This window comes from Salvelinus sp. IW2-2015, linkage group LG21, assembly GCF_002910315.2.
Source record: "Salvelinus sp. IW2-2015 linkage group LG21, ASM291031v2, whole genome shotgun sequence".
In the NCBI taxonomy this organism is placed as follows: domain Eukaryota; kingdom Metazoa; phylum Chordata; class Actinopteri; order Salmoniformes; family Salmonidae; genus Salvelinus; species Salvelinus sp. IW2-2015.
Window position 1 is genome coordinate 4,822,743 of NC_036861.1, and position 13,890 is coordinate 4,836,632.

At 43.2% G+C, this 13,890-nt stretch overlaps 1 protein-coding gene across 1 annotated transcript in view; it reads left to right on the forward strand.

The window, feature by feature from the left end:
- Positions 1-3,812: 3,812 nt before the first annotated feature.
- LOC111982425 (nidogen-1-like) overlaps positions 3,813-13,890 on the forward strand; it is a 78,427-nt gene continuing 68,349 nt past the window's right edge. The window contains exon 1 of the mRNA XM_024013994.2: positions 3,813-4,135. Coding sequence (XP_023869762.1) covers positions 3,932-4,135 — 204 coding nt within the window. The 5' untranslated portion in view covers positions 3,813-3,931. The remainder of the gene's footprint in view (positions 4,136-13,890) is intronic.

Genomic DNA, 13,890 nt, shown 5'->3' on the forward strand with positions numbered 1-13,890 from the left:
ACTTGATGATGGTGTTGGAGTCGTGCCTGGCCATGCAGTCATGAGTGAACAGCGAGTACAGGAGGAGACTGAGCACGCACCCCTGAGGGGCCCCCGTGTTGAGGATCAGTGTGGCGGATGTGTTGTTACCTACCCTTACCACCTGGGTATGGGTATATCTTCATGAATTTAGAAATAGTGTACATTCAACTAGCTTGTAAACTCAAAATTATATCTCTTCTTCAGGTATCCATTCAAAGACAAATATTTTTTTTCTGGATGGGGGTGCAGAGGCAATCATAGATTTGATTTGATTTATGAGGATCCCCATTAGCCGATGCCAATGACAACAGCTAGTCTTACTGGGGTCCGACACATATCGAAAAATACATTACAGACAAAATACTTTACAATTTACATACAAACATGAACAAGTAGTGTGTGTGTGTGTGTGCATCTATCAGTTACACATACATGTCATTACATACTGTTTCAGGGGTTGTATGGTGGATGGTCGATATGTGCCTGCGAGGTTTCTGTGTTTTCGGGCTGCCAGGACCACGGACAGCAATGGGAAGTATTCCCCAGGGGCAGGACCATGGACAGCTCAGGGGAAACTGCCAGACTACAGCAGAACAGCCACACCTGTCTCCAGTTGTATTTAGAGGCTAAACGGCAGACAGGTGAAACCAATCGGGGCCTCTACTTAACTGCGCCCTGTGTAAGCTTTCTTTGTCTTTCCTTTAATCCCGGCAGGTGAACGAGGAGGAGGCTATTGGAGAGACTGAGCATACGGTGGAGAAGGAGGTGAAGATTTTAGCAAGGAATGAACCCAAAATGAGTGGAGGACCTTCCACTGATGAAGATGGATTTACTTTGTTTGTTTGTTTGAGTTGCTGGTACCTGATTAAAAAAAGAAACCGTATTAACCCTTCCCGTGGACTGGCAGTGTGTGTTTGTGTAAACCCTGCCTTACCAAGATCATGTCGCCGAAACTGCCACAATACATACAACAACTAGGTCACATGGGGGAGAGGCATTGTGCCATGAGATGTTGCTTTATTTGTGTTTTTTAAACCAGGTTTGATGTTCACTTGCACTATATAAGATGTAAGGGAGTTCCATGCACTCATGGTTCTGTATAATACTCTATGTTTCCTTGTATTTGTTTTGGACCTGGGGACTGTGAAAAGACCCCTGCGGGGTGTGTGTGTCAGTGCTGTGTGTCAGTTGACTATGCAAACCATTTGGAATTTCCAACACGTTCATGTTTCTTCTAAAAACAAGTGAAGCAGTCAGTCTTTCCTTAACTCCCCGCCAAGAGAGACTGGCATGCATAGTATTAGTATTAGCCCTTTGATTACATTGAAGAGCAAGATGTGCCACTTTTTTTGCAACACTTGGCCATATGACTGGACAATAATCGAGATAAGCTAAAATGAGTTCCTGCAGGACCTGCTTTGTGTGGTGTCGAAAGTTCAGAGCATCTCTTTATGACAGACCTCTCCCCATTTTTGCAACCATTGAATCTATATGTTTTGACCATGACAGTTTACAATCTAAGGTAACACCAATTAATGTAGTCCCCTCAACTTGTTCAACAGCCACACCATTCATTACCAGATTCAGCTGAGCTCTAGAACTTGATTTGTACCAAATACAATGCTCTTAGTTTTTAGAGATGTTCAGGATCAGTTTACTACTGGCCACCCATTCCAAAACAGACTGCAACTCTTAAGAGTTTTGGTGACTTCATTAGCTGTGGTATCTGATGCGTATATGATTGAATCATCAGAATACATGGACACACATGCTTTGTCTAATGCCAGTGGCAAATCATTGGTATAAATAGAAAGGAGTAGAGGGCCTAGAGAACTGCACTGCAGTACATAGGATTCAACTCTGAGGAGAACCCCAGTTTTCATAGTGACAGTGGCCTACAGGTCAAGTTTTTGGTCTACAACAGCCTGACCACAGGCCCAATCTCTTGGCTCCAAAGTCAGAGCCGCTGACCGGTGCAAGGCCAAAGTCCTATGGGAGTGCATCCTGTGTGCCGACCCCAGAAACCCCTCTGCCATCAGGATGATCCTGAAGAAGGTTGGTTGTCCAGGCTCATCTCAGAAGGCTATGTCAGGCCCCAAGCTGACCAAGCAAGCCGTGCGGTGTCCAGACCTGTCCCAGAGGGCTGTGGAGGTCAATGCCAGTCAGGTGTCTGGGTACCTTTGCTGCCCCCTGACATGGGAGCGGATAGTCATTCCGTCAATCAGGAAGTGAGCCAGCTCAAGAGACCTCAACTGTCAATTCCATTTCAATTCAGTCAAATCAGAAAGTAAGCTGAAAATCCCAGTTTCCATTAAAACAAATTCTTAAAACGAGGCATTGAGGAATATTGGAACGGGAAGTGGAAAGTCAGTTTACTTCCTAAATTGAGAGAATTGAAAGGGAATTGACTCCAACCCTGGCACACTTAGACAAAGACACACACACACACACACACACACACACACACACACACACACACACACACACACACACACACACACACACAACACACACACACCACACACACACACCACACACACACACACACACACACACACACACACACACACACACACATACACACACACGAGTCCCCTCTTGATGATTGCTGCATCATAAATATTTTCTTAATAAATATTTTAATAAGTTAACATCTGTAAGTAAAAGACTGCACTGTACATCAAACTGACCAGGCCCTGATAGGAATAGATAGAGTGGTACAATACTACCTCTGAATGTAGTAACTACATGTGTAAAACAGGTCAATGTAGTTTCATTTAAATCAAAAAGCAAATACATCACACACAAAAAGAGATTATGAAATGCTCCTCATCCATTCAAATTGATTGTTAAAGACTCTTTGACATCAAATTTCAGACACAAGTCAGCAGGTGGCAGTGTCTTCAAATGAAAAAGAAAGTAAAAAAATAAAGCAATTACAAGCAATGTTTCTAGTACCTTTATATTTTTCTCTCCCTTGTTATTAATTTGCGTAACTAGTTCATCTGGTTTGGAAAAGGAAAATGGCGACCTGCCATTGCAATACTACTCTATGCTGCATACATATTATATAGTTATTTTGCAAACGTTTGCAATTGTTCACAATCTGTTACTTAACTTGGAACAAAATGTGGGTTGAAGGTGAACATAGGCAACACTTTGCAGCTGTTAAATATATTGGCATGACGCTCTACTCAACAGTGTTGTTGTTTACATTTCAATATTCAGCAGACTCTCTTATCCAGAGCGATTTACAGGAGCAATTAGGGTTTAGACGGCTCCGGGATTCGAAGCAGCAATCTTTAGGTTTCTGCTTCGAACCGGCCCAACGCCCAACGGCCTAACCGGCCCAACGCGATTAACATCGAGGCTACCTGCCGCTGTAGTTGCTGTAGTTTGGTAAATTACACATTTAAAACTTTTTAACCACCAGTATGTTGTCGGACAAACATTACAGAATGATTTCTTATATAGAATGATCTGTAATTCTGCACCCAAAATCATCACTCATAAATTGCTTAAATATGTGGTTATCAATTCATGAAAAAACAAGGTTCAGTTTGTTTGGTGAAAGACTGCGAGTAAAGGCAAAGGGACTTAAATCTACTTTTTCATGTTTATTTTATCTATCATATCTAGAAGAGAGAAGGTTAAACCGTCCGGACAGATGCATGATTGCAAAGACTGGAAAGCGATATGTGATGCAGGCAATCCCGCGCAAGTGTCTCATGCATATTTCTCCGCCTTCTCCAACTCCACCCTCCCTTTATATGGGCTTTTACTACCGCCGATTCATTCCGCTGTTGTGCGCCCTGAGGTGTACACCGCATCGGAACCGCTTTGGCAAAACTGGGTAGGCAAGCCTATAGGTCAAAACGAATAAGAGTTCTGGGCATAGACGTATTTAAACATGGATCTTCATCAACGAGGTTGGTTAGGATGGGCAACTCTTTTTGCCATTGCGTTTTCAGTGAACAGTTTGAGCAAACGCGACATGTTTGATTATGGAGAGCAAGCTGGAGACCAACTGTTGGAGCAGGGGACCGACCGAACTCAAGAATTTATTTTGAACCAGTCAATGTTCTTCTTCGATGGCGCATATGACACTGTTTATGTGAGTATAATTATGTTTTATGCACATGCGCAAATAGTAGCTTAATTATGCACGAGAATAGCTGCAAAATACACTGCTCAAAAAAATAGAGGGAACACTTAAACAACACAATGTAACTCCAAGTCAATCACACTTCTGTGAAATCAAACTGTCCACTTAGGAAGCAACACTGATTGACAATAAGGTGGAAATTATAGGCAATTAGCAAGACACCCCCAATAAAGGAGTGGTTCTGCAGGTGGTGACCACAGACCATTCTCAGTTCCTATGCTTCCTGGCTGATGTTTTGGTCACTTTTGAATGCTGGCGGTGCTTTCACTCTAGTGGTAGCATGAGACGGAGTCTACAACCCACACAAGTGGTTCAGGTAGTGCAGCTCATCCAGGATGGCACATCAATGCGAGCTGTGGCAAGAAGGTTTGCTGTGTCTGTCAGCGTAGTGTCCAGAGCATGGAGGCGTACCAGGAGACAGGCCAGTACATCAGGAGACGTGGAGGAGGCCGTAGGAGGGCAACAACCCAGCAGCAGGACCGCTACCTCCGCCTTTGTGCAAGGAGGAGCACTGCCAGAGCCCTGCAAAATGACCTCCAGCAGGCCATAAATGTGCATGTGTCTGCTCAAACAGTCAGCAACAGACTCCATGAGGGTGGTATGAGGGCCCGACGTCCACAGGTGGGGGTTGTGCTTACAGCCCAACACCGTGCAGGACGTTTGGCATTTGCCAGAGAACACCAAGATTGGCAAATTTGCCACTGGCGCCCTGTGCTCTTCACAGATGAAAGCAGGTTCACACGCACATGTGACAGACGTGACAGAGTCTGGAGACGCCGTGGAGAACGTTCTGCTGCCTGCAACATCCTCCAGCATGACCGGTTTGGCGGTGGGTCAGTCATGGTGTGGGGTGGCATTTTTTGGGGGGCCGCACAGCCCTCCATGTGCTCGCCAACGTTAGCATATACGCTAGCTAGTACAACATAGCTAGCTAGCTAAGGACACTGCACTCACTTGGCAGCTAACACAGGCAGCTGTTTCATGGAAACGAGCTAATCCATTGTGATTTAATTATAATGTCAATGCTAGCTACAGTGGTTAGCTAGCTTAGAGGAAGTATTTAGTGTTGTGTGCATTGCGTCTATGCGTCTATGCGCTTAGCTAGCAACCATCCCATAGCCTACATTGCATATGAAGTGTGACTGGCTCATCCCTGGATGTACTGAGAAAATGCCCTATTTTTTTTTCTTTTTTTGTTGGCTCGCCCACGTGGGGGTTCGTGCTCTTTGACTGGCTCAAAGTCAAGTTGTTGGCCACTGACGAGCATTGCGATTCTACAAGTATAATCTGTAGGTTCATCGCTACCGGGTCGGCACGCAGCAGCTACCGCTTTTGTTCTAGCAAGGGAAGGAACGGCCTCCCACTTTGATAAGTAGACCTACCTATCGGCAGTCTATCGGCAGTGAGATTCTCAGTGTGTTTCATGCTGTATGCGAGCTCAACTCCAATTGATAGCCAATCCTGATGCTTATCATATTGACTTGACTTGATTCGAATGAAGATGATTTTTCTCTACCCTAAATCATTTTTTTGTGTGTGCAGTGTTTGTCATTGTTTAGGGATATTAGCAGGGAATTTGTCTCTGCATTTCAAGTTTTTTGGGTCATTACATAGCTAAGTTAGTTAACATTCTGTCATGTGGGACCATTCAACTGCTCAGATTGTTCTTCTTTTGACATAGAGGTGTGCTATGCAAATATCCTCTTTTCTAAACAAAGAGATTCCAACACGCTTGTGGTTGTTCTCACTTCTCACCACATCTATCTCTTTTCTTTTTGTTGACTTAAACTCCCCTAAAACTACATATTCCATACAAACTACAAGTTTCCTGAAAAAAGGCTGCATTTGTGTCCAGAACAGCTTCCTCCCCTCCCAATGAGTGACATCCTGGAATTTAGTAATATTCCCAGTGCTACTTGAACCCCTTCCAACCAGATTAGCCAGATAATATACCACCCACTAATTGCAGAACGACACCAAGGGCTGGATGCAACCAGAGCAACATTGTACTTAAATGGAATTGCGGAAGGGAAAAATCACATTGATCACATTTTTCATTAAGTCTTACTGTTCATTTTACATTTACATTTGAGTCTTTTTTTTAAATGTATTTATAGATTTTCAAATATGAGAACAAGAACAGTACAACCCCAACCCCTAATTTTCCCATCTATCTATCTATCCCTCCCCTCCCCTCCCCTCCCCTCCCCTCCCCTACACATATGTGAGAATGCCTCAAAAATGGGGTCCCAGAAGCCACTCAAAGATTGGCATGACCAAAACATGTGTCCCACAGTCGCTGGACTCTGGTGGCATCTCACTAGAGATGTACTTGGTGTTCACATTTGGGTATATTTTTGCCAATCTGTCATTTGAGTAATGGAGACGGTGCAAAACTTTAAACTGAATGAGCCCATGCCTTATGCAAAATGATGAGGTGTGGATACGTTCAATACAATGTTGCCATATATCATCGGGTAGCTCGCCACCCATGTCTTGCTCCCATGCAGATTTTGTATTTTCCAAGGAAGGCGGATTAATGTCTTATGTCTTAATGTATTATGTCGTATAATCTGGAGATTGTGCCCTTCAAATACGGGTTAAGATCTAAGCCCCTCTCAACTGGACACTTAGTGGGCTCGAGTGGAAATTAAGGTGTTTTTTTTTAGCAAAGCTGCGAGTTTGCAGATATCTAAAAAAGTGGGAATTGGGAATTTTAACCCAAATGTGTTGTCAACAAATTGGTCACAAAAAAACACCAGACCGTTCCTTTGCCAGTATTGGAATGCCGTGTCAATCTGTGACGCTGGGAAGAGATTATTAGATGTTAATGGAGAGAAGTCACTTGCTTGTTTAAGGCTAAAGTGATTTTGGAATTGGGACCAGATTTTAAGGGAGTTCTTGACAATGGGATTCAAAACATGGGTGCCAAGGTTCATGGGCAGTGGGAAGCAAAGGAGCCAGACTGGAGAAGTTGGAAGGCTTGACTGTAGCTCCATGATGGCCCAAATTGGACCATCCTTGTTTTCAAATGTAGAAACCCAATAAACACATTTAGATATATTTACTGACCAGTAGTAGTGTAAGAAATTGGGAAGGCCCAGCCCGCCTGCGGGGTTTAGGTCTCTCTAGAAATACCTTTCTCATTCGTGGATTTTACTTATTCCAAATGAAGTTGGAAATGTAGCTGTCCAGCTGTTTGAACATCGACTTCTGCAGAAAAATGGGAATCATTTGGAATAAGTACAAAAACCTAGGTAATACAGTCATCCTAACAGAATTAGTGCGACCTGCTAATGAAATGGGAAGAGACGACCACCTTATAAAATCCTGCTTAGTGCGCTCCAGGAGTGTTTTGAAGTTAGGTTTAAACAGAGCCTTAAATGAGCAAGTGACCTTTATCCCCAAATAAGTAAAGACTTGATGCTCCACCTAAAATGAGAAGTTGGCACACCCAATTCCTTCTGCTAACTGATAAATGGGGAGGAGGACACTTTTTGTTAGATTTAACTTATAACATGAGAATGTCACAAAACCGTGTAGCATGACCAAGAGATAGGGTATAGACTCCCCATGGTCAGAGATGTATAAAAGAAGATTGTCTAAATATAAAGACACCTTGTGAGTTATGTCGCCCCTTAGTATTCCCTTAATCCTCTCCTCCGCCCGCAGGGCGATAGCAAGAGGCTCAATAGCCATATCAAATAGGAAAGGGGATAAACAGCAACCCTGCCTGGTCCCCCTGTGGAGAAGGAAGTAGCTAGAGGTAACATTGTTGGTGCGAACAGAAGCCACTGGGGACGAGTACAAAATCTTAATCCAGGAAAGGAATGACGGGCCAAAGCCAAATCTCTCTAGTACCGTAAATAGATATTCCCACTCAACCCGGTCAAAAGCCTTTTACAGCATCAAGAGAGATGACAACCTCTGTACTGTTGAGTTGAGTGAGCAGAATAAAGCCGGCGCATATTATAGAAAGATTGCCTACCTGAGATAAATTCGGTTTGGTCAGAGTTAATTAGGCATCACTGTCTCTAAACGGCGCGAGAGGACCTTGGTGAGAATTTTATAATCGCAGCACAAAAGCTTATAGGGTGGTATGAGCCACTGTCTAGGGGATTCTTGTCCTTTTTAAGCAAAACCAAAATAGTCACCTGGGTAAGTGTCGGTGGCAGTTTCTGACTAGAAAGGATTTCATTGTACATTGAGCTGAGGATATATTTATCATTACATTTAACATTTAAGTCATTTAGCAGACGCTCTTATCCAGAGCGACTTACAAATTGGTGCATTCACCTTATGATATCCAGTATCCATGTAATGTATGATGTAATGTGATATATTTATAAAATTCAATAGGGAAGCCATCAGGCCCAGGGGCTTTACGGCTCTGCATGGACCGGATTGCCAGAGTAGCTTCATCATCGCTTATTGAGGCATCCATGTTGGTTTGTTCATCTGAATTAAGACAGGAGATTGTCTAGAAATGCATGCATACGACATGTGCAGGAAGAGCCTCTGACGAGGAAAGAGCAGAGTAGAATTTTTGATTTGATTGTTGAAGACTCCAGCCACCCTAGTCATAGACGGGAAGCGGTACCGGAGCTCCAAGTCTAGGTCCAAGAGGCTTCTAAACAGCTTGAACATCTAGTCAAATAGCTACCCAAGACTATTTGCAGTGCCCCCCCCCCCCTCCCCCCTTTACACCACTGCTACTCTCTGTTGTCATCTATGCATAGTCACTTTAATAACTCTACCTACATGTACATACTACTTCAACTAACCGGTGCCCCCATACATTGACTCTGTATCGGTACCCCCCTGTATGTAGCCTCGCTATTGTTATTTTACTGCTGCTCTTTAAGGAGTCGGAGAAGAGACATATCTGTTGTCCACATCTAGAATGTGTTGAGATAGCTCCGATAGGCGTTTAGTGCGCTGTTTTTTGTCATACGCTATGTATGAAATAATTTGGCCCCTTAGATATGCTTTTAATGACTCCCACACAGTAGAGTGAGACACGTCAGGTGTGCAGTTGATTTTTTATTTCACCTTTATTTATCCAAGTAGGCTAGTTGAGAACAAGTTCTCATTTACAACTGCGACCTGGCCAAGATAAAGCAAAGCAGTTCGACACATACAACAACACAGAGTTACACATGGAATAAACACACATACAGTCAATAATGCAGTAGAAAAAGTCTATATACAGTGTGTGCAAATGAGATAAGGGAGGTAAGGCAATAAATAGGCCATAGTGGGGAAGTAGTTACAATATAGCAATTAAACACTGGAGTGATAGATGTTCAGAAGATGAATGTGCAAGTAGAGATAATGGGGTGCAAAGGAGCAAAATAAATAAATAAATACAGTATGGGGATGAGGTAGTTGGATGGGCTATTTACAGATGGGTTATGTACAGGTGCAGTGATCTGTGAGCTGCTCTGACAGCTGGTGGTTAAAGTTAGTGAGGGAGATATGAGTCTCCAGCTGAGGGTTTTTTGCAGTTCATTCCAGTCATTGGCAGCAGAGAACTGGAAGGAATTGGCTTTGGGGGTGACTAGTGAAATATACCTGCTGGAGCGCGTGCTACAGGTGGGTGCTGTTATGGTGACCAGTAAGCTGAGATAAGGTGGGGCTTTACCTAGCAAAGACTTGTAGATGACCTGTAACCAGTGGGTTTGGCGATGAGTATGAAGAGAGGTCCAGCCAACGAGAGCATACAGGTTGCAGTGGTGTGTGGTGCTTTGGTGACAAAACAGAGGGCACTGTGATAGACTGCATCCAGTTTGCAGAGTAGAGTGTTGGAGGTTATTTTGTAGATGACATCGCAGAAGTCGAGAATCTGTAGGATAGTCAGTTTTACGAGGGTATGTTTGGCGGCGTGAGTGAAGGTGGCTTTGTTGCGAAATACAAAGCCGATTCTAGATTTAATTTTGTATTTCTGTGTTTGGCCTGGTATGGTTCCCAATCAGAGGCAGCTGTCAATCGTTGTCTCTGATTGAGAACCATACTTAGGTAGCCTGTTCCCACCTGTGTTTGTGGGTAGTTGTTTCCTGTTTTGTGTTGTGTCACCTGATAGGACTGTTTTGTTTTTTCACCTTTGTTATTTTGTATTTCAGTGTTCAGTTTAATAAATTTAACATGGACACGTACCACGCTGCATTTTGGTCCGATCTTTCATATTCCTCATCAGACGAGGACGAGAATCGTTACACAGAGTGTCGTTTTCCAGCTGCCCTTCACCGTCGCGTTGTGTTGCGGGTCATCTGTAAGCTTAAGCAACGAGTTCTGAAGTCTGCTTTCCTCCCACCAAACTCTGCTCCCACACCCCTTGTGCATGTGGGATTTCCCCTTCACTCTCAATCACGGTCTGTAGAGCTTCAGCAGATGCCGAGAGCCACCCCTACCTCCATACTTTGCTCCCTGTCTCCCTCTGTTTCTTCCCTCTTTCCCACTCCCCCTCCTCTGATGTGCAGGTCAAGGCTGTGTTTCGCTCTAGTCACACACACACATCTACCCCTCAGCCTTTCCAGCAGTCCCAGCAGCTGTCTTTGAAATTGCCCCCGACACACTCGCATACACACATACACACCTCCAGGAGGGAATGTTTAGAGGTTGACTGAGGGGTAGATGTGTGTGTGTGAGTTGAGGGTCAGGGAGTTTAATTATTTCAGTGCTCTGTAGGAGTGGGAGAAGAATGGGTTTGTCCATTACTGTGTTTGTTCAGGAAGAAAAATTTATATTTTGGTATTTTGCGAATTATATTCTGGGTGTTAAAGTGCATTGAGATGGTCAATGTTGATTCTCTAACTCAGTGAACTTCTGACGAACTATCTCATGTTATCTTTAGAAAAAATGTACAGTTCTGTAACATACAGTTTATGCTGTACACTGAGTGTACAAAACATTAAGAACACCTTCCTAATATTGAGTTGCAACCCCCCCCTTTTGCCCTCAGAACAGCCTCAATTCATCGGGGCATGGACTCCATAAGGTGTCGTAAGCGTTCCACGGGGATGCTGGCCCATGTTGACGCCAATGATTCCCACAGTTGTTGATACACATGGGAAACTATTGAGCATGAAAAATCCAGCAGCGTTGCAGTTCTTGACACAAACTGGTGCGCCTGGCACCTACTACCATACCAAGTTCAAAGGCATTTACATTTTTTGTGTTGCCGATTCACCCTCTGAATGGCACACATACACAATCCATGTCTCGATTGTCTCAAGGCTTAACCTGTCTCCTCCCCTTCATCTACATTGATTTAAGTGGATTTACAGTTGAAGTCGGAAGTTTACATACATTTAGGTTGGAGACATTAAAACTCGTTTTTCAACCACTCCACAAATTTCTTGTTAACAAACTATAGTTTTGGCAAGTCGGTTAGGACATCTACTTTGTGCATGACACAAGTCATTTTTCTAACAATTGTTTACAGACAGATTATTTCACTTATAATTCACTGTATCACAATTCCAGTGGGTCAGAAGTTTACATACACTAAGTTGACTGTGCCTTTAAACAGCTTTGAAAATTCCAGAAAATGATTTTGGCTTTAGAAGCTATTGATAGGCTAATTGACATAATTTGAGTCAATTGGAGGTGTACCTGTGGATGTATTTCGAGGCCTACCTTGAAACTCAGAGCCTCTTTGCTTGACATCATGGGAAAATCAAAAGAAATCAGCCAAGACCTCCGATAAAAAACTGTAGACCTCCACAAGTCTGGTTCATCCTCGGGAGCAATTTCCAAACGCCAAAAGCACAACGTTCATCTGTACAAACAATAGTACGCAAGTATAAACACCATGGGACCACGCAGCCTTCATACTGCTCAGGAAGGAGACGCGTTCTGTCTCCTAGAGATGAATGTACTTTGGTGCGAAAAGTGCAAATCAATCTCAGAACAACAGCAAAGGACCTTGTGAAGATGCTGGAGAAAACAGGTACAAATACATCTATATCCACAGTAAAACGAGTCCTATATCAACATAACATGAAAGGCCGCTCAGCAAGGAAGAAGCCACTGCTCCAAACTGCCATAAAAAAGCCAGACTACTGTTTGCAACTGCACATGGGGACAAAGATCGTAATATTTGGAGAAATGTCCTCTGGTCTGATGAAACAAAAATAGAACTGTTTGGCCATAATGACCATCGTTATGTTTGGAGGAAAAAGTAGGAGGCTTGCAAGCCGAAGAACACCATCCCAACCATGAAGCACAGGGGTGGCAGCATCATGTTGTGGGGGTGCTTTGCTGCAGGAGGGACTGGTGCACTTCACAAACTAGATGGCATCATGAGGAAGAAAAATTCAAGGTATTGGAGTGGCCATCACAAAGCCCTGACCTCAATCCTTTAGAAAATTTGTGGACAGAACTGTAAAAGTGTGTGCGAGCAAGGAGGCCTACAAACCTGACTCAGTTACACCAGCTCTGTTAGGAGGAATGGGCCAACTCACCCAACTTATTGTAGGGAAGCTTGTGGAAGGCTACCCGAAACGTTTGACCCAAATTAAACAATTTAAAGGCAATGCTACCAAATACTAATGCTACCAAATACTAATTGAAATGTAAACTCCATGTAAACTTCTGACCCACTGGGAATGTGATGAAAGAAATAAAAGATTAAATGAATCATTCTCTCTACTATTATTCTGACATTTCACATTTTTTTAAATAAAGTGGTGATCCTAACTGACCTAAGACAGGGAATTTTTACTAGGATTAAATGTCAGGAATTGTGAAAAAACAAGTTTAAATGTATTTGGCTCAAGTGTATGTAAACTTCCGACTTCAACTGTAACAAGTGACATCAATAAGGGATCATAGCGTTCACCTGGATTCACCTGCTCAGTCTATGTCATGGAAAGAGGAGGTGTTCTTAATGTTTTTACACTCAGTGTATGTTAAAGTGCGCCTTATTTAATGTAACAGGCTTTTAAAATGCAATGTTGGTGCACAATTTCTACTTAAAATATCAAAGGCACTCTTTTTGTGGAATGACCCAGGTAAGCATTTTTCAGTAGGAATCTTAAGGATGTATCTACGAACAATGCCATTATTAGACTAACACATCTGGAAAGTTGGACCGGAGGCAAGACTGCTTGTTTCGTCTTCTCACTTTCTCTCTCTCGCTCCTCTATCTAAAAAACAAGTGCTTGGTTCGTCTTCTCACTTCCTCCTCTCTCTGTCTTTCTCTCTCTCTCTCTCTCTCTCTCTGCTTGTCTTTCCCATCAACTAATCATTTTGATCCCAGGCGTCTGTATGATGTAACCATTATGCTGTTCCTGTTCGTACCTCTCAGGAAAGCGTTCTCAAAGATAATTTTACAGCCTTTATAGCGTTCTTTGCATAACTTTACAGTCTTGAACTTCACAGGACCGCTTTTCCAGACCCAGAGTAAACCTATATTCCTGGACTTAAAAGCAATTTTTTTTAAGCCCACCTATCCAGATTAAGACCGTCAGATTCTCCGTTGAGCAGGCTTTCAAAATCCAGGAGTGGCTTAATTTTGGTTCGTGGAAAGGGTCTCCTAAAATGATATTGGTAATGCCTACGTGTTGCTTTGGCTATAGAAGCACGTCCTCTCTTTTCAACCCCTGGAGGACTTTAAGACAAATTCTGATAGCCCCTGTCTCGTCACATTGCAGCCAAGCGACTCCTGCACTACAGGTGTTTTCTTCAAGTCAAATACCTGC